The 27,437-nt window shown below is 38.5% G+C and overlaps 1 protein-coding gene across 1 annotated transcript in view; it reads left to right on the top strand.

The window, feature by feature from the left end:
* Positions 1 to 4,061: 4,061 nt before the first annotated feature.
* Positions 4,062 to 27,437, top strand: part of SCHIP1 (schwannomin interacting protein 1) — a 669,020-nt gene continuing 645,644 nt past the window's right edge. Inside the window, exon 1 of the mRNA XM_033133854.1 lies at positions 4,062 to 4,253. Within this exon, the coding sequence (XP_032989745.1) occupies positions 4,188 to 4,253 (66 nt within the window). The 5' untranslated portion in view covers positions 4,062 to 4,187. The remainder of the gene's footprint in view (positions 4,254 to 27,437) is intronic.

Below are 27,437 nucleotides of genomic sequence, written 5' to 3'. Positions count from 1 at the left end.
AGGCCCAGTAAAGGTGCCCAGCCAGCACTTTGGCTAAGGCTTCACACAGACACACAGTGGCCTGTCCCTCAGCTGTCCTTGCAGGAAACCACCTGCAGTTGCTGGCACTGCGGCAGTGCCATAGCCTCTGGGGAGGGGAGGACAGCAGGAATTTCCAAGCCTCTGGCCCTTCTGCCTGAGGTGGCCGGACAGCTCCTAAGAGATCTGCCATTAGTGCCTCCATTTCACAGTATCTGAGGACCCCTATGTGGGCCTGAAATGGATACAAGTGCACCCCTGCCCACACCAGTGTGGCTGTGGGCTTCCCAGGTTGGTTGAAGAAGCTGGGTGGCTTTGGAGCTCACATTCTATAGCCTCTGACTGGTGTGATGAGTGAGGATTATCAGGGATTTTCCAAGTAGCAAACATGCATTTATAAAAAACCAAAATTCATGGGTAGAATAATCTTGCCAAACTGCCAGCTATGATATTGGGGCGTCATATATTTAAATTTCTTTACCACTGAGTGTGAGTGGCATGGAACTGTAGGATCCCACCTGGTCCCTTTCCGGATTAGGTGTGTGGTAGACATCTGACCAGCATCGGCAGGAGCTGAATTCTTATCTAATGCTGTTTGCAGAAGTCTTGTAGCCAAAGCCTTTTAAATCAAAGGGAATCATCAGGGAGAACAAAAGGTAATCCCCTGCCCTTAAGAGACAGATTCTTTTGTTGTTCCATTAACTGTCTGCCTTAAATATGTGAATGGTTTAAGTAACTGGAGTGCATTTGTCTCCCTGACTGTCCTCATTAGGCAGAGTGAGCATTCAGCATGCACATATATGTGCACACATGCACACGTGCACACGAATGCACACACATGCATCCCACAGTCTGGTTCCTTTGAGGGTACAGCCATGTCGCTATTTATCATTCATCACAATATGAGATCTCTGGTATGAAATGTTCTGTCTTCAAAAACAGATATTGCTTCTCTTTTAGAAAAATATCCTTGGCTGGATCCCTGGAACTTTAATTAAAATCCTGGGTGCTCTTTAAAAAAACCTTATTGCATTTCAGACAGCTTGGATGTAAAGCAGTGAGGCCAGGGACCAGAACATTTTGCCAGTGGGATGGAAGGGACCGTGAGGACAGATCAAAGGGCTGCCTGGGCTAGCTGGTCTGATGGGGCTCAGGGGACAGCTCCTGGGGTCAAACCTGCCTCTTAATGAGGGCCAACCCGTTAGCCCCAAGTCTCTAGGTCTGAAGGTAATTATCAGAAACTCTCAAAAATTTTAGTCCATTTGTGCCCTTGACATTGTCTGAGATGTTATAAACACAAAACTAAAAAGATTATCATTAATTAGTTAATTCATTTGTATTTTGTTATGGAGTAAATGTGTTCCTTCAAAATTCGTATATTGAAACCCTAACCCTCAATATGATGGTATTTGGAGGTGAGACCTTTGGGAAGTGATGAGGTTCAGATGAAGTCATGAGGATGGAGTCCCCATGATGGGATTCGTGTCCTTGTAAGAAGAGGGAGAGACACCAGAGGTCCCTGTGGTATCCTATGAGGACACAGTGAGAAGGTGGCTGTATACAAGCCAGGAGGAGGTCTCTCCCCAGGAACCAAATCTGCTGGCACCTTGATCTCAGATTTCCCAGCCTCCAGAACTGAGAAATAAATATCTGTTTAAGCCACCCAGTCTACAGTATTTTGTTATGGCAACCTGAGATAACTAAGACATATGAGGTCTAACAATTAAGTTCACGAACTTGTTGCAACAATGTTCTAAACTTTTGTGATATCAGAGGGATTATTCATTGTGAATTTGTCCCAACTGGACAAACAGTTAACCAAGTTTACTATTTGTAAGTGCTGAAAAGGCTGCATGAAAAAGACGAAAACGACCTGAACTTTTCGCCAACAATTCATGGTTCTTGCATCACGACAATGCACCAGCTCACCCCATGACTTCTTTACCCGAACATAAAGGAAATATTGAAAGGAAGACATTTTGATGACATTCAGGACATCAAGGGTAATAGGACGACAGCTCTGATGGCCATTCCAGAAAAAGAGTTCCAAAACTGCTTCGAAGGATGGACTAGGCGCTGGCATCAGTGCACAGCTTCCCAAGGGGAGGACTTCACAGGTGACCGTAGTGATATTCAGCAGTGAGGTATGGAGCACTTTTTCTAGGATGAGTTCATGAACTTGTCAGACTTTGTATATTTAGTTATTCATGGCACTTACTTAACATACGTGTCGCTCACTGAACTGCGAGCCACATAACGACAGGAGCCATTTCTGTTTTGCCCGTTGCTGTGCCCCTGGTACGTAGCGGGGAATGTGGGAGTGGTAGGTGCTCCATAACCACTTAGGAGTGGATGTGGAGGTCCGTGGCATGCTGGGTACGAGGGGTGTGAAAATGACTACGACACAGCTCTGTCCGCACAGGCTAACGGTGGTATTGAAGGCGTTTGGATACTTCTGATGATTATAACATGAATTCCCGGAAGAAGAGACGGTGGTGGGCATAGGTATTGGTAAGTAATTCTGCTGTGCCCATACCTTTCTGAGACCCATTGTGGTCTCTCTGACAATGGCAAACACCTTGAGGGAGGGTCTCGTCTTAAGTGTCCTTGTGTTCTCCACAGCGTGGGGTGGAGTGTCTAATTCACTAGGTATTTGTTGAATGAATGGATGAAGCAGATGGCAGTGGAGAGATAAGAAAAATCTCCTAGCAAAGAAGCACTGGGCCCTGGAATGTGAGAGGTCTGGAGGCCGCCCAGTCAATATGTGTTTATTGAACCCACTAAAAGATGAGCCCGGCCATTTTCAGCAGGTTTGCCATCGACCCTCCATCAATAAACATAAACACTGTTCTGCCCTTGGCCTCAAGATTTAAAATAATAAATAGCTTAATTGGTCATTATTAATTCTACTTTGGATTTATAATAGATTAATGTGGCATTGAAAAGAATCACCCCCCACTCAGCCCAGGCATTTTATCCTGAGCCTCCCAATGGGGTGTGTGTAGTGAAACAAATAAAACCGGCCTCCCATCTCCACCCTCACGTCGATAGCACACTTGCTATTGAGTCCAGGCAAAGGGCCATTTGCGAGGTTGCATGAGTAGTTAAGCCACCCGGGCACAGTGGAATATGACAGCATTCTTCATGGTAATATTGTCCTTCTCATTACATTTGAATATCTATTACCAGTGTGCTAAGCTTCCAACCTCGCTTCCCATTCGTGAGCTTAGGAGTTCTTCAGTCAAGGTGAAGTCCACATGTGCTCCCCAGAAATGATTAGCCTATTTGTAAGCCTAAACAGAGTCACAGCTATTGTCAGTAAGAACTTAATTTGCCAAAGCTCTTTTCTTAATTATGTATATATTTATGGACTTGAGCCACCTGCCTGTTCAGTGCTCATGTATAACCGTATCTCTTATGTGCCACTTAATGGCTCAGGGCTCTTCCTTTATACTCTCTTTGCTTCGAACTCTACATTTAAATATCTGTACTCGGCTCAGCTTCTGAGTATTAAAACATTTTTTTCTCCACTTCCTTGAAAAGCTGTGAACAAGCCTTTTAGCATTTTATCTGGACAAAACAGTAGTGGTTTTACACAAGACACGAGAACTCTGTAAGTAAATCTATGTATTTATATGACTAAAGTGCATTATAAAAGAAGCAGTAAATCCAGTTTTCTGCATAAAAGGAATTAGATTTTCCAGTTTACCTCTGCACTGGGATTAATAAAATGTGCAACAAATAGCTGATGGAATGATCCATTTGAAGTTTGTAAAGGCATCTGGGGAAGCTGGCTGGAGTAGCCTTTTTATTTTTTCAAAAAACGATGCCTGTTAATTTTTTGATTCAGTCTTGTGCCTGAATGACTGTTTTAAAATGATCCGAGAGACTGTTACCTGCCCATTTCTGCATGACTGAGCAAATACACCCGCAAATCCAAGTTTCTCTTCATTTCCATCACTATACATCTCCAAATTACCGAGAATTCATTCCTGAGCTGGAGAGGTGCCAGAAGTTTCTCATCTAGCTGTCTGTGGGCTGCCTTTTTCTTTCCCCTCGTTGAGGCTTTCTGATGCCTAGAGTGAGCTCAACTCAGAGGTTTCCAGCCTCACACTCGCCTCACGTTCCCCCACAGTCACACCGAGCTCTGCGATTCTGAGGAATACCGCATGCCAGCATCCGATTCACAGTCTCCTTTTACCTGCAGGTGTTCCAGAAACTTCAAAATGCGTCTGGTAATGTATTTGCTCCTCTAAACATGCCACTCTGGCATGCGTTATATGCAGCTGCTTATTATTTTTTTTAAAAATCGGTGTTCTGAATAATATGCATGCTAAAAAATGTCAAAGGGGGCTCGTAGAACAGAGTAAGCTTAATTATTGGTCTAGGTGTGCATGTGTGTGTGTGTCCTCGTTAATGTAGTCAGATTTGCATAAATATGTATTATTTATGTACACTTATGTCTATGCAGGCAGATCACTAAAGGAATCTCATTGAAAGCACTACTTTTTACGTACATCCAGGTTTTCTAATCAGATCTGTAAACATCTTACACAGCAGCAAGTAGAGGAAAATTACATTTTTCATCCTCATATAAGCGTCATGTTTTAGGCACCTATTTGAAAAACCCTCCTTTCTTCCTTAAAAAGAAGGTGATTGTGTGTGTCTGTGTCTACGGGGATGGGGTGTTGGTTTTTGAAAATTTGGAGAGAAGAGTTATCTTGCTTCTGCAGGAGAGAATTTCTATCCCATGTTACCTGCCTTCTTAAAACTCCGCGGTCACTGAGGGGAAGAGATGTGGTTGTGCTTCGGAGTAACCCCAGGGGGACGTTGAGCCGCAGTGTTCAGCAGGCATCTTAGGTATTCTAAGTACTAGTGTTTGAATAATAAGTAGGTGGGGTAGACTTGCTATTGCCGAGGCCTGCTCTGTTTCTTGCCTTGTGGAAATCACATCCACTCTGTACATTTAGGATGTGCTTGTGCTTATTGAACTCTAGTAACACAGCATGAGAGTGTGGGCTCAGAAATCGTACTATTTATTTGCCAGTGTTGGGTGCTACGTTCTAAAATTAAGAAATTACTTAGCAATTAATAATCCATTCGGTGTCTCTTGTCTCATTGGGTGAGATTTACATCCTTAGGACTTGCTCTTCTAGTTAGAGACAAATGATTCAAGGTTCAGATTTAATTGTTATTTCAAATCCTTAAGCTAGAAAGATGCTTGCAGTACTTTATTTAGAAGACTTATTTTGAAATATGTGTATGTATATTTCTAACTGTGGTGATGAGCTGATTATGACTATAATGTGCTGTATGTTTAAGATAACTTGTCTAGAGTATTGCTCATTTGTTTAATAGAAATCTACTTTCTTGTCTTTATGTAACAATTCTTTCACTTTGCATTACATTCTCGCTTTTTGAGAGATCAATAATTACTAATTATTGTGAAGATTAGAAAATAATGTAGCAACTCAGAATTCACAAAGAAAAGTAGTTTGAACTAGCAGTTTTCTGAAAAATTAAATAAAATAGATTTTTACAACTGGGTTTTCTAAATGCAGAGTGAGTATTGATATTTAAAAATGGAAACATCTTAAATGTAAACTTGTTAAGTGGAGCAGATTAAAATAGTATTAATGCCATCTTGTTGTAGTTCCTCACTATATTTAAAATGAAGTAGTAAATAGGTTAATTGTTTTATATTAGCTATTAATTATTTTTGCATCATAATATTGATTATAAAACAATTGATTTTGATTTGCTTTGGATTGGAGGAGACTGTAAACTTTTGTAAAATAGTTTACTGAATTGCAACAATAAAAATGTATACTCTTGAAAATCAGTGTGAAAACTACTTTTACTTTTTAATGTTCGAGATCTAATGTTTTATCACTTAAAGAGCAGCATACTTATGGAGGATTATGTATATTTCAGAAAAATTACGTAACTTTTAATGCTTATTTTATCAACCATGTTCAATTCATAATTGCTCAAAGTAGTACAGTAAAAATGCATTTCAATATGTATGAATGATTCCTTGAGAGGACATATTATATTAGGAGCCATAAAAACCTATGTAGACTATTAATGCTATACTCATGTATTGCTCTGTGGGTAACGGATTTTTTAAAAGGTACTATTCATTTGCAATATTTAAATACACCTAAGATTGTGACCTCTTCGATGTAGGAATCTTGGCTTTGAATGTGACTATCTTGATGAGGGTTTCAAATTGAATACATAGGATGGCTGAAGCTTTGTAGTACTGTTTTGGTATGTTTTGCAATATGCTTTAATACATATATACAAGTATTAAGCTATGTAAAAACATTCATTCAACCGCAAAGAAAACACTTTCATCGTACTTTTGAAGTTGGTTATTTTGTTTGAAGTCAGTTTCATAGGTGTAAAAAGAGGTTTTATTTTTCTGAGCTTATATGGCGCTGTGTGGTAACAGGAAAACATTCGGTGCCACTTTGTGGGGAATATCTTATGTATGAAATAAAGAGAGGAGAGAATGCCGTGTTTGCCATCTGTCTCTAATTATGATTTCCTACTGGCTTTTAGATGTATATATTATAAACCAGGACTTTATTTTATAAAACAGAATTATATTAACTATAAAACTTATACAATCATTTTAGATTGTAAAACACTTCCCTCATACAATAGTTTCCCCATTCTGTGGCTGAGATGGTCTTATGAAACATTTCATTTTTCAAGGCTCACGTGTAGATAGAGGATATAAAAAATATAATTTGCAGACTGACCATGAATCCACAGCCAAAACATTCATCCTTTAAGTAAGCATTTATTGAGCGTCACTTTGCTAAGCCATCTCCTAGCCTTAGGCAAAAGGGCAAGTGGGGGAGGGGAGGTCTTGGTGAAAGAAAAGGGAGATGCTGTTCCAGCTAGTTCATTACTAACAATTGTTTATGGAGGCATAGACACCTTCAACGTGGTGTGAGAATTAGATTATATTTTGTTCTACTTTGTTTCAAACTGGTACAGTTCTTAAGGTTTGCCAATAGAGAGGAATGATCACAGTTGGGGTGGGGAGGGAAGGCTGGTCAAGGAATCTCTGGAGAAAGTAAGTTCTGAACCAAGTTTTGAAGGCAGTCCTTAGCAGGAACTGATGGAAAGAAGAGGAATAGGCACTTTAGGTGGATGGAAAAGAAATATGGGAAGAAGCAAATCAGGGCAGGAGACGACAAGGTGATGACAGTGTGTGAAGAAGAGGAGCCATATTGGGAATAACAGGAAGTGAAATTGAAAAAAAAATTACATGGTTGGGTTTGAAGTATTTTTAATTAAGCCTCGTTAGCCTTATTACATCCTTTGGACAGTTTTTTGAGAAAGTGAACATGTCTTCTATGTTATTTATACCCAACAACTTCTGTAAATGGCATTTCAAAGTCAATACAATAATAATGGATATTTCTTGAGCATTTACAATGGATCAGGTACTGCGCTAAATAATTTAAATGCATTATCTCACATAGTCCTCACTTGCTATTAAAATCCTCATTTTGCAGATGAAGAAACTGGGGTACTGAGAAGTTGCATAGCTAGTCTAGGGTTATACAAGGTCAGCAGTCGTGGAGCTGGGATTTGAACCCAAACTCTGGAACCCCGCCTTCTAACCACTACATGACAAGACCACTTCAGCCTATCACTTCATCTCTAGCTCCAGGTCCAGATGGGTATGACCACTTGCGGACTAGATGTGTCATTTATGTCCTTTGGGAACAGATACTAAGACAGGATTACTGAACAAGTAGTGTATTGGAGGGTAAAGATAAAAGGAAGAGGAAACAGAACTGGGTAGGGAGAAACTTCAGACCACAAGGTGGATCTGAAAGTCTCATCCAAGTCAGTGGCCTCCAGAGGGAAGATGGCCATACCTTGAAGGAGCCCCATGTTGAGCAGAAAGGGCTAGGCCTAGTACTCCTGACAGGCTGAGTCACTGGCGGGGGGCGGGGGTTCCCAGGAAGGACAGGGCTATGACTCAAAAGTGAAAGCAAATCCTCGTGTTCTGTACCTGGAGGCTATCAGCTAACTTCGCTTTTTGCAGCTGAATAACAAGTTGTTTTTTGAAGGGAGATTGGAGTGGTAGACCTCCTGGGTTGCCAAGGTGATATCTCTACAAAATATCCCATGGGAATTCAGGGTGGGGCGAGCAAGGCACCCAGGGTGCAGAATTTAAGGAGGCTCTCACTCTCAAGATGATGTAAATGCAGGGTGGCTTGGGGATGTGAGAGGAAGTGTCTCCTTAATTTTACAATTTGGAAAATATATAGGAGGTTCATGGGAAACATGCCTGGAAAAGTAAATCTGAATCCATCAAAGAAATGTAGGCAGGGAGTTTAAGTTTTCCCTTGAAGGTTTCGGAGCAGAGAAGTGACATGATCAAATGGTCTTTTGAGAAGGTGAATCGTGGTCATGATGTAGAGGATGCAATAAAGGGAGAGCAGGTGGGGTCGGGGAGATCAGTTAGAAGGTGTTTTTGCTGTTAGAGGCGAGAGGAGATGAGAGCTTGAACCAGGTGTGTAAAGAATGGGAAAGATATGAGAAAATATGAAGTAAAGCTGAACAGGATTTCAAGATTGATTAAAGGAAGAAGGTAAAGGGAAGAGAATACTCAAAGGGGACTTATACGTTGGAATTGGGTGACAGGGGCTGGTATATTGGAACCAGAAATGGACAGGAAGAGACTCTCATTAAGGGAAGATATTAAGAGTTCAAGAACTGTCTGCAGATGAACCTTCTCCTTTATTCTTCCAAATGAGTGACATACAGAACTTTCATTTTTCTCTCATCTTAGGCACTACTTACTCAATTCCTCAAATTTTGCCTGAGTTTTACTTCACGGACCCAATCCTTTGGACAAAAGGTTAAGGCATGGAAGACAAAAGTTATATTTATAGACAACAACAATTCTGACAAAATTTAGGTTCCCTTTTTTCAGATTCAACAGTAAAAATATATTTTTTTAATTTTTATTTTTGTATCCATGCAATTTTTAAAAGCCACTTTGAGGTATTATTATTATTATTATTATTATTATTATTATTATCACACTTTATTTTTCAAGATGATGTCTTGGCTTCATACAGACCTGATCCTGGCCGCCAGAGCAGCAGGACTGGATCTGCTCTTTGTTTATGGGATAGATTGAAGAGTCAACACTGCTCTCCTGAGATGCAGACATCTTCTCATAGAGAAAACCTTAAACAGCTGTTTCCCACTGCCCAGCTAATAAAGTGACAGAAGTTATTGATCTAACATAAACAGAAAAAAGATTAAATTTCTTTGCAAATAAAGATTCACATAGTTTAGGATTGTGATGTATAACTGAAAACCCAATTTTCAGTGAAAGGGAAATAATGGCAAAGACTTAATGCTAAATAAGCTTTAGGTACAGTCATGAATAGTAAGTTTTTTATGGATTTGCAATGCAATGTGAGAAGCTCAAAGCAAATATTTAATTGCCCTTAAAACTGAACAGCATAATGGCAAAATTTGCATATTCTTCCAGGCTGACGTGTTTTATTGTAGTTCAGGAAAACACTTGTAGTAATATCACATTAGCTTCCTGCTATACAAAAAGTGAACTTTTAAGAGATGATCAAATTAACCTCCAAAGCCTACTAAGCAATCATACACAGACTTGTGCCTAACAAGCTGTGGCAACCAAAAGATAAGCTCTGGTAACATGTGGTTTTATGACAGTGATAACAGATCTGACGGCCCATTCATAACTAGGGCTGCTGACACAGAAATACAGGATTTGCACACTCTGACCTCCAGAGTGTGAAGCTATTATAAGAAGATGAGTGGCAATCGTCTTCCCAGCCACAGACTTAGATATGGGACAGCATGTTTTCCTTATTGCATTAAAACAAAAAGCAGTAAGACACTGCCACTTGAAAGGGAAGGGGTCTGTCCATGTGGACTTTTGTGATTCTGTGCTTTACTCTTAACCTTCAGGGCAGTGATCTGTACTGGACAGTATTTAATCTTCATGACAGACTAATGAGTAATGAGGAAAGTGCTATTGGTGATTACTCATTTTACAGATGAGAAACTCTGGCTAGAGAGTTTCAGTAACTTGTCCACGGTCACACAGCAGGTAAGTAGCAGACCTGATACACCGTGCTGGGCATGGTGGGTGTGAGCCGAGCAGTGATGGGTGGGCTTTCCTACCCAGAAACTTCTCTGAAGCTCTCCTTCCTCTTGCTGCTCTTATATCCCTGGGTCCTTTCTATCTACAGTAAAGAAATACAGTTGTAAACTCAGGAACCAGCACCACAGCTGTTTTGGGTTTTTTGTTGTTGTTGTTTTTTGATGGACTGCTTACTGAAATTAGAAATATGTTGCTACTGTATTCTAGTGATGTATGTCCCTGAGTGGGGGACATACGTCATTTGTGCCTGCTCTTTTGTACCCAACTATGTCCAACTCCTTTGTACTCAACTTTGTCACTTTTCTTAAAAAGGGCTTTGTTACGATTTGGAATTTAGAGACCTTAATTCTGTCTTCAGTTGTGGTCCACACTGAACAATTTGAGCTCAGACTTTGTGAGAGAGAGCAGATTGCCCACATGCATGTGACTACAAATACGTGAACATTCTAACTGCACAGAACTGTGGTAAAGGAAGAATTAGGGGTGATACAGCCCCTGGAAAAACTCTCTTTATTGACAGGGATAACTCCCATTTAGCTACTTTACACATGAAGAAATGGTGTAGTAGAATAAATACAAGCTTCAGCATCAGACATTCCTGGGTACAAATCCTCCTTCTGTCACTTTGGCAAGCCACTTTAATATCTCTAAGGAATAGGGATAATGCTTTGTATTGCTGTGAGGCTAAAGATGGTGCATGTATCATTCCTGGCATAGAATAAGAGTTTAATAAATGTGTTTAGCACAATAATAGGAGCACAGAGGCAGATGCATAAGTGACTAAAAGCACCTGATTCTGGATTCAAGCTTCCTAGGTTCAAATCTGAGCTCTATCACTTATCAGCTGAATGACCTTGGGAAATGTACTTAGCTTTTCTGTGCCTTAGCTTTTTTGTCTGTAAAATGGAAATGATAAAAGTATCTTCCTCATAGGATTGGTAGAAGGCATAAATAACGTGACTTAATATAAGTAAAACACTTAGAACAGTACCTGACACACAGTAAGCACACCATGCGTGTTAAGCCATTTATGAGATTCAGTTCACTTCAACCTTATTCTTTTCAGAGTAAGGAGCCTGGCAATGCACAGGACACCTAAAGGCAGCATTTCCAGTCCTTCGTAGCTAAGACCTGAAAATACTTATTTTAATTCAGTGTCCACTGAATCATTGGTATTATGTACTTCAGTCTAATAGTTTCTTATACAGTCAGGGTCTCGCACACCAGTTGTGGGGGAAGAGTAAATCACTACAACCACATTTAGATGGCAGTTTGCAACATCTGTCAACATTTTAAATGCACATCTCTTTTGACTGATCAATTTTACTTCTAAGAATTTCCCTAGAGATATACCTACATCATTGAGCAAACAAATGTGGTAGAGTTGGTTGCAGCATTGTTTGTGATATTAAAAATCTATAGTCAACTAAATATACATCTAGAGAAAAATACATAAATAACTTACGATATATCCATGCAATGGAATACTGCAGAAGAGGTTTAAAAACTGAGAATTACACAAATGGCTATGAAAAACTGTACAAGCACACTTTTAGGAGAAGACAAACATTTTTCAGAGCAATCACTATAGTATGAATGACACTGTTTGTGTTAAAAAATAAACAGATATATACTTACATCTGTTTACTTGTTTAATCATAGAAAAATTCTCAAAACATATACAAGAAATCATCGACAGTGTTTACCAACAGGAAGTGGAAATGTGCATTGAGTGGGTACTTTTACCTTTCACTGTATGTATGCCATTTGACTTGTTTTACATGGGCATGCATTACTTTTACAATTAAAAAAAAATAGTAAACATCACTTTCTTTTCCCTATCCCTAGACATTAGTTTTTGAAATAATTAGTCCTTTATGCAAGGATAATCCTAAACCTTGGTATAATATTTTTAAATTAGTGAGCCAAGTATCATCCTAAGTTTTAACTTAGGATGTGTATGAGCTCACTGCCAAACTCCAGTTTGGTTCCCAGAGAACAGAAACCAAATGACTAAGGAAATTTCTTAACATCAAGTCACAGGAGAGTCTTAAGTCCTGTGGCAAAAATTTCTGTTGTTCAAAAGTTCATGCACTTAGAGAAGAGACATTAAATCAAAGAGCATTAGATGGGAGAAGGGAACATTGAGTAAATGACTTTTCCTCAGGACTTAATAAATTGAATGCTAAACATGGGGAAACATTCCACATGGGATTTTTTCACATTAAGGTTTCTCTGTAGTTTAAAAGTTCCTCTCAGTCTTTTGCAAAATGCTATATAAGAGTTACATTGCTTTTGGGTTTTGAGGGCAAAAGTAATTTGTATGCAGGGTTAATCAAGATTCCTTGCCCTTTGTACTTTTAAAAGTGCTTACACATACATTGTCTCCTTTGGTACTCATAAATGAGGTATTTAAGACAAGTATTATAAAGCTCATTTTCTACATAAGCACCTGAGGTTTGCAGAGGTTAAGTGATAAGTTTAAGCCAGTCAGTGCGTAGCTGAAACACAAGGACCCTTGGTTATGTCTTGGCTGACCTTGCCACCAGCAGCCAAGGGCGTAGCTGTGTAGCAGAATCATTCCTGTGGTTGTGATGTTGGTTTATTATTTTCTTGGAATCACTTTTATTCTGGTTTAGAAAGACCCAGGAATGACCAATTGAACTTTCTTCCCAGTGTGAATTTTAAACACGCTCATTTAAATGGTTAAGGGACAGCTAATAAACTCTGGGTTTATTAGATAGATCTGGGTTCCCATTTCAGTAATGGGTAGCCATTACTGGCTATGTGATTAATCTTGGGCAAATTGTTTCATCTGTAAAATGGGGGTAATGGTAGTATTAATCTTCCAAGAGTTTAAATAAAATAATGTATGAAAAGTGCTGGACAGAGTGCGTGAAGTATAGCAAAGAGTTCATACACACCCGCTTACAATAATAATAATTAATAATATTAAAAATAAGTCAGAGTTCAGGTCAGTGTAGTAGGTGTGGCTCTGATAGCCACCAGAGCTTTTGTCTACTTGGAAGTGACAGCAGGAGCTGCATCCCAGCGTGGGCACCAATCAGTTTCTTTCCTTTTGAAGGAAACTTCCTTGGAACCACAAAGAACTAAGAGCAGGGAGCAAAGTTGCCTAAAACTTCCCTGAGCCTCAGTGCAGAGGCTGGAGCATCTTTGACTTAAGAACCCACCCCCAGGTTGAAACCAGTTTTCCAGTTTATGGTCAACAGTAAGATGAGGTAGGGAAAACGGGCCCAGTCACCCAGGGCTTTAAGGGCAAGGACAGTCATCCCCCTAAGAGAGCAGTCCTAAGATCTTCATGCTATGGGACTTTGTCTTTAGTCTCTTAAATTTCAACTTCTTAAATCAGATTTTGGGGGAAATCTGCAAAGCCAGAACTCATAATTCACATAATTAATGACGAAGTGATCTATTTGCTATATAGCTTAAAAGTACTTTGCTGCTGCTTTTTTTGAGTTTTTAAAACTTGCTTTTCTTTACTACATGATTAATTTATGCTTACTGCAGAAAATACAGAAATCAAAACAGAAGAAATAAAAGTCCTTAGAAGGAAGCTTTGTTCATATTTATTTTGGTGCATAGTTATTAAGACTTTTATAAAGAAATATATTTATTTTTATGAAAACTGCAAAGCACTGTACGTACAGTTTTTTGACCTATCAAATACTAACAATATATCACACACATCTTCCCATGTCAATAAATGTTTTTCTATAACACCATTTTCAGTGGTTGCATATTATTCTTTGGGGTAAACTTCTTAAGATTTTATTAAGATATAGCTGACATACAATATTATACTAGTTTCAGGTGTACACCATAGTTATTCAACATTACCCACCTGGCACTATACGTAGGAATTACCATATTATTGATTATATTCCCCATGCTAAAGAAGTGATCACTGTGGTAAGTCCAGCAACCATCTGACACTGTACCATGCTATCACAATATTGTTGACTGTATTTCCTATGCTGTACATTACATCCCCAAGACCTGGAACTTTGAACCTTTTATTCTTCTTTATTGTTTCTCCCCTTTAAATTTTTCAATTCGAGTTGACATTCAGTATTATTTTATATTAGTTACAGGTGTATAGCATAGTGGTTAGACATTTATATAATTTACAAAGTAATATCCCTGATGAATACTCTATACATAGGGTACTAGTATACATAGTTATTACATAGCATACTAGCACTATACATAGTTCTTACCATATTATTGATTATATTCCCTATACTTTACATCCCATGACTATTTTGTAACTACCAACTTGTATTTCTTAATCCCTTCACCTTTTTCACCCTGTCCCCAACCCCCCTCCCATCTATCACCCTGAGAAATCTAGTACCCATCTGACACCATACATAATTATTACAGTATTATTGATTATATTCCTTATGCTATATGGTAAGTTATCATGACTACTGCATAACAACCAATTTGTACTTCATAATCCCTTCCCCTTTTCACCGACCCCCAACTTCCTCCCATCTGGCAGCCATCAAAATATTTTCTGTATCTAGGAGTTTGTTTCTATTTTGTTTGTTTATTCTTGTTCTTTAGATTCCACTTACAAGTGAAATCGTATGGCATTTGTCTTTTGTTGTCTAACTTACTACACTCAGGTGCATCCATGTTGTCACAGATGGCAAGATTTGATTCATTTTTTACAGTGGCACAGTCTTCTTGGTCCCCTGAGCTCTTCATTCCAGGTGTGTGGGTTGTGTGTCTCTTGTAGTTGAGCCTTGGTTGTTATTTGCATGTCAATGGGAAGGTTGACCTTCAGGCCCATTGGTTATGAGGACTGGCCAGGACTACAGTGAAGGAATTGTGGTGCAGGGGCTGACGCTGCAGAGCAGGATCTGCCTCAGCAGGGCTCTAGTGCCTGCCCAGGCTGCCCTTTGGGTTTTTGTCCTTGGAGGTGGCTGGGTGATGCTCCAGCTCCTTTCCGAGCTGGCCACTGGGCATGATTCTCAGGGCCACCTGGGAGGGGACCCGCTGCAGGTCAAGATCAGTTTCAGCCTGTGACCTCTGGAGTGGCCCAGCAGGAGCCTCAAAGCAATTTGTAGATGGCCACCACCCATACCTGGCTTGGAGCCTTGAAAAGCCAAGCACTGAACCAAGGCCAGCTTGAGGTAGACATTTCATAATTTTACCAATCTTCTAATGTTGAATGCTTAGGTTTTTTTTTTTTTTCCTCTGTAAGAAAAATTCTTGAAAAATCATTGTAGAAATCCTTAATTCATTCTTTAAAATAAATTCTTAGAAGTGGAATTTCTAGGTCAAACTGTAAATACATTTTTTAGGCTTTTGGTGTCAAAGTGTCTTCCAGTTAAATTTTACCAATTTTATTTGTACTATTAGTACAGGAGTAGAGGGCACAACTAGATCAATGACTATTTGAGTAACCATGACTTCTATTCATTTATTATGAAAGGTGAATGCCTTTATAAAAGCCCTTATGCCAAAAGTAAAGAGTACTTCTTCTTAATGTCCAGTTCTATTTTTTTTTTTATGCTCCAAGCACCACACATCCATTAGATGGTGTGTTAATTGTATTTGGGAGGTTGGTAATGATATCAGTGTAATATGAGTAACTTTTGGTGGAATGTAACAGAACATGAGGAAAAGTTACTATAAGCACACTTCCACTGGAGCCCATTAATTCCACCCACATACCCGTTTTAAGATGTGAGAATAAAACAATCAAGGGAGTATAAACCTTTCCACTGTGGTTATCATCACATCAATTTTCTCTAGGGTTGACAGTAACCCTGCCTGATCCCTTCTGCATCATGCTAGGCTTCACAGCAGAAAGGTTAAGATTGGAACCTTTTCAGTAGAGATTACTCGTGATGACACCAGCTCTGTTGTCAGAGTAATTCCTGCTGGAAAGAAAGTGTCTGAATTAATGGTCTAATAAACTGAGTTAGTGTTTCATCTTGGCAAAGGATTAATTAGGGGAAGAGAAATTAACATTTATTTGGATTTTTATTTGACAAGCCATTTATTATTACATTATTGAATTTAATACTCTCTATAAACCTGTGAGGTAGGTATTACTGTGGGCATTTTACAATAAAGGAACTGAAGTTCATTCGGAGAAAGTGTCTTCCCTATGGTCACACAGCTGGTGAGCTGCAAAGGTGGGATTTGTACCGAGATGCCCTTTTTCTGGAGCCTGTGCTCTTTATACCGCGTCTTCTCACGAGTTATACAGCAAGCCTGACTGTTTCTCTTCTAGATACTCGTTGTAAGTATGAGTACACTTTTAGTCAACTGAACTGTAGGTTTTCTCTTCAAAATCAGTGTATTAGGCAGACGTAGAGACTTGATCCACTTATAAATGCTATGCCAGTCAGGATACATTTGTAAGCCAGAAACAGAAAATCCACTATCTTGCTTAACAAGCTATCCTGAGACAGAGGGGTTCTGGGTTTTTTCAGAGGCTCAGTGATTTCATCAGGGACCCAGGTTCTTTCTGTCTTGCTACTCTGCTATATTCAGTGCTGGCTTTTATGGTTGTGTGGTGACTTTAGGAGCTCTGAGACATCTTAATAAAACAATATCCAGAGACAGGAAAATAGAATGGCTCCTTCTCCCACATTTTTTTTTTTCTTTTTTTTTTAGAACAAGACAAACTGCCCAGTAGATTCTCTCTCATGCCTCACAGCCCAGAACTATGTCATAGACCTTCTCCTAACCCAAGCACTGGCATGGAGAATGGCTTAGGCCAATCAAGATTCACTCCCAGGACTGGGGAGGGTGAACCCTGAAACTAGAGCCAGTATCAGTGGCAGGAAGAAACAACCTAAAATGCTACCAACACTGCTTTTGAGAGTTTGAGATTTCTTTTCCTAAGCAATTGAATATATACTCTGAGATTCTTCAGTGAGAGAAAAGTGTACTGTTGCTTTTCTAGAAAGTTTTACTTTTGTGTAACCAGCATCTACAAATGTATGTCATTTTTTTCAGTGTGCTCCACCAAATCCTTCCTATTTCCGTCACTTTTCTCCAATAGTATTCTGTATTTTCTTTTCTTTCTTTTTTTTTTTTTTACCAGAGTGTTCAATTATTTTAACTCTTCTGCACTAGTCCTTTTTGATGCAACTTCTTTTAAGAATGAGGGGAAAGTAAGATTTTTAATGGAATGTGAAGATGACTCCAATAGTACCTGCCTACTAGGGCTAGCACAATTTTTTGCTTTTTAAAAAGAGTGCTGTCTTATTGGAGAACATTAAATAGAAGAAACCTATATTTTCTATCATGAATAAATACTGATCATCTTTTTTTTTCAGTAAGTCATTTAGCCCTCATACTTGTATTAGTACAACAAAACAAACATTGAAATAGAGATACATCTATCAATTGCCAAAATAATTAGATCAGTAAAATAATTTGTTGATTCAAGGGGGGGAAATCAGTTAATACTTTTTAAATTGAATTGGCTTATTAATTGAACTGAAACAGTTCAGTTCAACAATTGTTTATCAAGAACCTACAATTACTAACACAGAATAAATAATATATGCAGCCGGTTAGCTCAGTTGGTTAGAACGCGATGCTTGTAACACCAGGTTTGCCAGTTCGATACCCGCATGGGCCAGTGTGAGCTGCACCCTCCACACTAGATTGAAACAACTGCTTGACTTAGAGCTGATGGATCCTGGAAAAACACACTTAAAATAAATAAAAGTTTAAAAAAAAAATATATATATATATATGCTATAGAAAGTCTTACAACCTGGTGGATGAGTAAATAATCAATATATAAAAAACATCTGTGATAAACTATTACGTGAGATACATCAAAGGTACATAATAATTATAACAATAAAAATAATGCATTGAGTACTTATTATGGTCTAGAGTATGCTTTTATTATGCTTTACATGTAGGAACTCATTTAATTCTCACAACAATCTTACAAGATTTTTTTTGATTAGCCCTATTTTACAGACACAAAAACAGAGGTAATAGAGAGAGTCTCATGGGGATGCAATTAACTAACTCTTCCTGGGGAGCACATGTTTGGGAGAAAAGATTTAGAGAAAAGGTGACTTTCCAACTAGGGTTGAGGGAAGAAACCCAGAATAGAAGGCTTAGCAATGGGGGGAAAATGGCACCTGCAAAAGCATTTCTGAAAGACCTTTGCATGTCTGGTGTGGCTGAAGCACTGTGAGGTAGAGAATAAGTGCAGGTGAAAAAGAACGCTGGCTGGGCTGTCGGGGCCATGTGTGTCAAGCTAAGGAGCCAGGGCTCTATCACTGGTCAAAACTATTTAAGATGTTTTGGGAGGATAGTGACATCTTCACCATAAGAAGATGATTCTGGGACAGAATGGACAAAAACAGATTGAGGTAAGAGACGCTGGAGAGAAAGGAAACATAGAAGATTATTGCAATGATCCAGGACAGAGACAGTGAGCCCTGGACTCGGGGAGTAGGGGAGGAGAGAACAAGAAGGAGGGATACTCCTAGGGCTTGGTAACTTCTCGGTGAATAGTGATGCCATTGATTGAAAGAAAAAAATAGGATTATTTCTAAGCAAAAACGTGAACCTCGACCAGAACCCATACCTTATTCAAGATTTACCTCATAGTGGATCAAAAAATTGAATGTAAAATGTAAAACTAAAAATGTTAGGAAAAAAACATAGGAGAAAAATCTTTGAGACCCCAGGCTAGGTGAACACCTGTAAACTTGACACCAGAAACATGATTCTTAAAAGAAAAAAATGAACAAGTTGGATCTAATTAACATCAAACAATCTTTTTTTAATGAAAGAAAAAAAGTCTTTTTTATCAAGACAATGAAAAGACAAGCTACTGCCTGGGAGAAAATATTAGCAGACCACCTATCTGACAAAGGATTTGTGTCTAGAATAAATAAAAGACTCTTAAAAACTAAATTTAACAACAAATAAATCAAATGATGCAATTGGAAAATGGGCAAAATAAATAAACAGCCATTTTATTGAAGAGGATATAAAGATGGTAAATAAGCACATGAAAAGATATTCAACATCATTAGCCATTAGTGAAATGTACATTAAAATGACAATGAGAGGGGTGGCTGGTTAGCTCAATTGGTTAGAGCATGGTGCTGATGGTGCCAGGGTTGGCGTTTCAGTCCCTGCATGGGTCACTGTGAGCTGTGCCCTCCTAAAAAAAAAAAAAAAAAACTGAAAAAAGGACAATGAGATATCAGTATAGCTATCAGAATGGTTAAAATAAAAAGCTGTGAAAACAGCAAATGTTGATGAAGATTCTGAGAAACTGGATCACTCATACATTTCTGGTGAGAATGTAAAATGGTACAACCATTCTACGGTAAAAAATGGTACAACCATTCTAGGGTAAAATATGGCAACTTCTCACAAAACTAAACATGTGCTTACTGTGCACCCCAGCAATTGCATGGTTGGGCATTTATCCCTAAAAATGAAAACTGTGTTCACATACACAAACAAAAAACTGTACACAAATGTTCATAGCAGCTTTATTAATAATAACTAAAAACTAGAAACAATCCAATGTGCTTCAATGTGTCACCACCAAACTGGTTTACCATACCATGGAATACTCTTCAGTAGTAAAAAGAAAAGAACTATTGACATACACAACAACTTGGGTGATCTCTAAAGAATTATATCGAGTGAAAAAAGCTAGCATCAAAAGGTCACATACTGCATGACTCTACTTATGTAATATTCTTGAAATGATGAAATTATAGAGATGGAGAACTGATTAGTGATTGCCAGGAGTTAGGGAGAGGGAAAGAAAAAGGAGGTGTGGCTCCAAAAAGGTAACATGAGTGATCTTTAGGATTGAACTGTACTGTATTTTGACTGTGATGACAATTACTCAAACCTACACATGCGATAAAATTACGTAGAACTAAACATACACACATATACACAGTGAAATATACTTAAAGCTGGTGAAATATACTTGAGGAAGGTGAGTTGTACTAATGTCAGTTTCCTGGTTGTGATATACTATACCGTGTTTCCCCCCAAATAAGACCTAGCCGGAAAATAAGCCCCAGCATGATTTTTCAGGAGGACATCCCCTGAACATAAGCCCTAATGAATCTTTTGGAGCAAAACTTCATATAAGACCCGGTCTTATTTTTGGGGAAACACGGTAGTTATGCAAAATGCTACCGTTGAAAGAAACTAGGTAAAGGGTATACCAGCTCTCTCTTATCTCTTACAACTACATGTGGATCTACAATTACCTAAAAATAAAAAGTAAAAGAGAACTGTGAAGGAGAAAAGTGGGTGTACTAGAAAAGATTTGGAAATACTGAGTTCGGGAAGCCGAAGAAGCCTGGTAAGATGTTCATAGGACAATGTCAGGTGAGGGGAGTTAATAAGCATGAGGGTTGTTTGCATGAAAGTGGTTAGGGAAGTGTTTCGTGAGATTGCCCCGGAACTGAAAATAAAGCCATAATAATACCATTCAGAGAGTTAACCAAAAGCTAAGTGCCAGACTTTGTGTAACTCCTCTAGACCTGTTGCTTATGCAATCTTCACAAAAATCCTATGATGTAGCTATTGTTACTATATTCATTATACAAATGAGGAAACTAAGTCCTAGAAGGGTTAAGTAACTACCAGGGTCGTACAGCTAGCTGGTAACCAGAGGAACTAGTCTCTGTGACTCCAGAGATTGCCCTGCCTCTGGCAATAGGGAAGAGCCCAGGGTGAAAACACAAGGAGCATGATCATTGCAAGTCTTGACAGGAAAAGAGAAGCTCATGAACGTGACAGAAATGGTAACTCTATTTTGCCCGAGTTTCTGTATTTTGAGCTTTAATGAGATTTTGTTCTAGTCCTGTTCCTTAGCTTTCAGATGCATCCAGGAATGTCTTACCAAGGGAGAAATAGATAGACTGTGTGCACAAAGTTGGTGAATGCGTGGGTTGGTTCTTAGAAGCATGTGGTGACAGAACTGGTATATGGGGTTAGTACCAGGTGTCTTCGTGGAGTCAGTGGTCCAAGAACCAAGTGAGGGAAGTAAGGCCAGAGATCAGGAAACTTGGCCCAGGCTAAAAATTGGGAAGTACACTGGGGACGTGTCATAATGGAGGAACTGGGAGGAGGGTAACGAGGGTCAGCTGTGAGGAACACAAGGTGTGAGTGGGTGAAAAGAGATGATTCTGGAGCTGAATCTAGGGCAGCAGGGAGCCTGCAGTGACCTTCCTTTCCATGAGGCCTGGGACAGCCAGGGCCCCTCCATTGAAGACAGAGCTAGGTCCTACATAGCCCATTTGCCTGACTTAGTCTCAGACTTCCCACCTTTTATTTTCATTAAATTGGCCAACTGGAAGGAATTGATCAAATCGATTAGTTGTCTGGGTTCATATGGGCATAAATTAAAAGGCTCACCAACTTTTAGAAAAAAGGAATAAATGTGCTTTTTAGTTTCTTGAGTGCTCTTATTTCCTCAGTTAATTTGTATCATAATTCCTACAAATGTAGCTTAAAAGTTAAACTAAATTCCTGAAATATAGTGAAAAACACCAATAGAGGAACTTCCAAAATTAGGTTAATAATTAATGTTGACACACAACAACCCTAATTTGAATTTTCTTAGCGTATTTCTGAGTACTTCAGCACTCTTCATCTTTATAGTTCATCAATTCATCAGTTCGTGCTCCAACTAACTGATTTAAAAGAATGTTGCTGGGATAAATGGATCACTACAGGTGTACAGTAGGGAAAATACAAAATGAGTGTAGCATCAGAAATCAAGACAGTTCTCTTACTGATTTCAAACTGTATTGCAAAGTTATAGTAATCAAAACAGTATGGTACTGGTATAAAAACAGACACATCAACCAAACATAACCGAGAGCCCAGAAATAAGCCCAGGCATATAAAAGAATAGTTTTTCACACACACACACACAAAGAACTATGTGAGGTGATGGATGTGTTAATTAACTTGATTGTGGGACTCCTTTCACAATGTGTGTGTGTGTGTGTGTGTGTGTGTGTGTGTGTGTGTATACATATATATAAAATCACATTGTACACTTTAAATATATTACAGTTTTGTCAGTTATATCTCAGTAATGCTGGAAAAAAGAAATCAAGGCAGTTTTCAAAATCTAAAGATGTCTCACACACATACACACAGGCACACACACATACAACACCTTGAAGGTCAGGTTTGCTTTGGAAAAATTTGGGGAAATGTAAACATCAAAATAATAATACTCAAGTATTATAACTCATTAAATAAAATTTTCAAAAGTCCATGTGTTCATAATGATATTAGAAAGAGAGAGAAAGGAGGAAAGAGGAGTGAGGAAAGCTGTTCCTCGTAGAAGAATGCCAGCTAATGAAGAAGAAATGGAATTGGACAATCACTGTTTTGAAATTTCTAATAAATTAGGTAAAGATTATCAGTGGAAGCTAAAATAATTTTGGGGATTCAGGGCATTCCAACAATCTTAACGTATCACCCCTCAGATGACTTAAATTAATACAAAGGGGGAAAATGTGCCTCTATAGTGGAGGGAGCCAGAATACAATATTACCTACATAGTACACTTGGCAAAAATGTTAAATCAGCGTATAATCATAAGGAAGTAATCCTGTAAGTCCAGAATCCACTTTATTAGACAAGGGGCTTGTATCTTTATAAAAGTCAATGTCATGAAAAACAAACAAAAGGCAATGGGACTGTTCTAGGTATAAAAAAACTGAAGAGAAACACAGCATCCAAATACATGTGAACATTGATTGGGTCCTGGATTCTGCTCCCCACCCAACCGCACCCTGGGCAAAGGCTGTAGAAGACATTTTAGAGAAAATGGAAAATTTAAATATGATCTGTATATAAGAAAATACTACTGAATTCATGTGATTTTTCTTAACTGGGATATTGTGCTGTGGTCATGTTAGAGAATACCCTTATTCTTAGGAGATGAAAGCTGACGTATTTAGGGGTGAAATGTCATGATACCTACAATGTACTTTCAGGTAACTAAATTTTTTATGGATTTATGATCTGATACAATGGTTTAGAACTTTAATTTATTGGTTATTATTTTGGATTTTTCTCATTTCTCAAAGTTACGACAGTTCGTTTAAAATTCTTCTGTGATAGTTTGAACTCTGTCTCCCATTTCATCAGCCTTTTGGTTGCTTTTTGCCTTCATACTTTCTCAGCAATGATGAAGCAAATGCCTGGATTTGTATTAATCTCCTGTGTCCTTCAAAATCCACTACCCACATCTAGGTCATCAGATGGAGATTAGCATATGAGCCTGCATGATCCTTCCCATTTTATTAGATTCTTGCAACAATTTTGCAAGAGGCATTTAGGTTTTTTCCTTGTTTCCAGCTACCTTTTGTTTGAAAATGAATTTAGCTCTTTAGCTTCCTAGAGAATAATCATTTAGAAAAGAGAAAAGTCAGGGACTTTTATATCACCACTTCCAACCCTTTTTGCTAACTAATTCTTTGATAATAGGAGATATATTATGAAGGTTTTGCATATATATATATATATATATGTATATATATATATACATATATATATATATATATATATATATATTTTTTTTTTTAATCAAGATTTGGCTCCTCCGTTTTCCATAAAACACCTCGCCTTTATATGGCAGCCAAAGTCAGTGGCATTGAGTACTGCCTTCCAAATGTACCCAAACCTGGTAAGGCTGGCAGGACGGGCCACCCTCCTTTCTGTCATGCTGGGGAGATGGAGGCTGGAGAGGACCGGTGTCACACAGCATTTAGTGAGTGAGTGATGGGATTAGGGTCTGGGCCTCCTGGTTCTTTGGGGTTTTTTAACCTTTACATTCTTCTTCCTGGCAATGTCCCAACCCTGTGCTCCTAGCCATTCCTACAGTGACATTTCCTTTAATTACAGTGGTTGACTGAGCATCTGCCATATGTCCAGGTCATTAAAGACAAAGACAAGCACTTCATGGTCTCTGGCCTCAGAGTGCTATTGTGCGGCAAGAAGAACTAGACATTAGATACAACATTATGGAAATCATGTATTATATTAGATGTAGGAGATTAGATCTAGAAAAGGAGGATAGAGAAGTTGTTCAGAGGTATCTGTCATCTTCAGGAACTTATTTTTGTAATTCTCTGGACTTTTCTGGAGAGAATCTACTGTTTCTGTAAATGGGGGAAGGGGAGTTCTACTTACTATTGGAAATTGTGGATAAACTTGCATCCCTGATGATTTCTGTGATTCTAGAATTCAGCACAGGTCTTTAGAAGTGTGGGAAGAACAGAAATACCAAACCTCACACTATTTCCTCTGTTGTCTTTTTTTGAACATCTACAATATAAAGAGAGCCAAATGTGTCACCAGTGGATGGGTTCACTGAGGAGCAGAGTGACAGAAGAGCCTCTTGTGAACCCTTAGAATAGGAGGAAGAGATTAAAGCTGCTAAAAGATGTCTGATCATTATCAGGTTTTAAGTGCAGGGAATTGTGTTTTGGGAGCTAGAATTTGATCTTGGATAGTGCACATCATGAATGACACTTTAAAGACATCTTCTTTATTATCAACTGTTGGTTGACGTAAATTCATTTTCATTACAACTGGGTTGATATTTATGTAGTCTGCACAGCACGACCAGATATTATAGCATCGAAATGCTGCCATGTCACGGGGTAATACCCATTGCTCCGTGAAAACCCACACCTCCACTCTCTTAGCATCTTCTCCAGGACTGGCTTCACCATTCCCACCTTCAAAATCTAGCAACCAAAGAATGAATGCTTGGCACAGCAAGAAAACTGGTTGTTACATCTTTTGAATATCTTCCTCTTCCTAGTTATTATTATAGTTCCTAATTTCATGCCATCAATTACACGATTCTTCCTCTAAAATATTCTCGTACCTTAGAACTAGGCGAACTGACTATTAAAACTATTTAATATCATGACATCAAGTGAAAACTCAGTCTTAGTAGTTTTCTAGTTAAAATAATAAACGTATTAATAGATGTGTATAGTGTTCATGTTCCTGAACGCCTAATAGAGAAGCTGCCTCTTTTTGGAGTATGTAGACTGTCAGTCAAGAGGAAAATGCGGATGGAATCAAGCACAATGCAGCCTTGCGTACTGGAGGTGCTTCTTGCATGTTGTCAGGTCATCCTGTAGGGAAGGAGGCATTTCCACGTGGAGTTAAGAGCTGATCAGCAGGCGTCAGCTATTATGCCAATGCGTATTTTTATAATGGCAGCCTCCCCAGTTATTGACTTCTCTTGGTCCACAAAGCTCCTTGTAGCGACCTCCCAGGTGTTATCTTTAGCTATTTTCTCTGATGCTCAACCTTGGACTGTGGCCTCAAACCCATTTAATGTCTTCCCGACTTAGACTCTCTTTGTCTTCTGGCGTCACTAGGTGCAGCCCTAAGTCTTCCTGGGATCAACATTTTTGTAATGCCTATACCCCTTGTCCCTGCCTCATGTTCAGGTTAAACATGTTGTTTCTTATGTGAAAGGCTAAACTCATTATTTTATAATTCAAGTGAAACTATTTCTATCCAAGTCTTCATGAGAGTATGTTTCTGTATACAATTTCATTTATTTACTATTTACACACAGCAGCGACACATTTTTAGCTACTGGGGTGTTAGACTGTCTTTTGGATTCAGAAAAAAGTAATCACGGCTGGCCTGTGCAGAATGGCTGTCTTTGACTGTATTTTCTCTTGCTCCTTCACCATGATGAATGTCATACTAGTAGCCCGTCAAAAGCATGTTCACCTGAAATGGTGCTTTTTACAAACAAGAAACATGACTTTGAGTGCTGTACATCAGTTGCCAAGCTAATAAGATAATCCTCTTTTCGTTTCAAAGTCTAAACTCTAATCTTAAAACAGAAGTCTCCTTTTCTCTCTCTCTCACTTTTTTTTTTTACAACAGGCACTGGATAAAGATTCTGTTATCGTAATCCTATTAAAATGTATTCACTTTTGCAGTACACTTTGATAGTAATATTTATCCTCTAAGCACCTAGAGAGAAGAGTGATAAAAGACAAATCTATTCAAAAATTTGGGAAAAAAATATTGCAGAGAGGGAGAGAGGAACTATATCAAAAGCTTAGAAATGAATAGCAACTAATATCCATAGCAGAAAACAACAATCAGTAATTCATGAATTAGGCTTCTATTTAGCCTCTGAATGGTAATTTTCCAACTGAAATGTCCTATACTGATAACATGTGTCCACATAGGCAAATGTTGGCTTAACTGAATTTCCGGAGCACTGAACTAGTTAGTAACCGATTCTCACCTGTGCGTTTCTAATACATCCCCGTTTATTGGCACTAATGGCTTTGAAGTTAACACCATTTTAAAAATAAACAAATAATTAGCTTTGACAGATGTGTGAACAGAGCTATAATTAATGAATTGATTCTGGTGAGAACATTTGCTTGTGCGCAGTCTGTTATTGAGTACAGATATTGGGCTTTCTTCTCTTCATTTTGTATGGGAGCAATGAAAATTCCTGGTGACTTCTGATATTTTAGCTAGGAGTGAGTGCATCTCTCTCTCTCTCTCTCTCTCGCTCTCTCGCTCTCTCGCTCTCTCGCTCTCTCGCTCTCTCGCTCTCGCTCTCACTCTCGCTCTTCTCCCTCCACCAGTAGTAGTAAAGTTCTCTATTCCTGATATGTTCGTCCTGTATTCCTGTGTTGATCCAACTTCATTTATGTAAAAGCTAGATGAAATGATTTGCCATTTCCACAAGCTTTCCTCTAACTTTTTGTTTCAAGTCAAAGTGCATTTTCAGACGTCTATCTTCTAGTACTAAGCTGTCCATTTATTTTCATGCCAGGGTTTAGGCTATCCTTTATTAATCGTTTATTTCAGGTATGTCTGTGGTTCATCTTACTGAGAAAATATCCACTTTGGTCTCAAAGATTCCATCTGAAAGTTACTTACAAGATAGCAGTAACTTAATGCTTAAATGTCCTCACAATTGCAAAATGTGTACATAATTATATATTTGCAGAAACTCTATATAGTGTCCATTTAAATTTTTCAAACCTGGAGAACTTTTTTTGTAGATAAATTGACTTGACTTATGCTTTCCACTCTTAGGCATTGCAAATGATTTGATAGACATTTATGAAAGTTTCCTAAAATGTGTCGTATTCTACTCTCGAGGTATTTGGTGACTAAATTAAACACAAAATGGAGTTTA

This window comes from Rhinolophus ferrumequinum, chromosome 2 (genome assembly GCF_004115265.2).
Source record: "Rhinolophus ferrumequinum isolate MPI-CBG mRhiFer1 chromosome 2, mRhiFer1_v1.p, whole genome shotgun sequence".
In the NCBI taxonomy this organism is placed as follows: domain Eukaryota; kingdom Metazoa; phylum Chordata; class Mammalia; order Chiroptera; family Rhinolophidae; genus Rhinolophus; species Rhinolophus ferrumequinum.
This window is presented reverse-complemented; position numbering and strand designations above follow the sequence as displayed.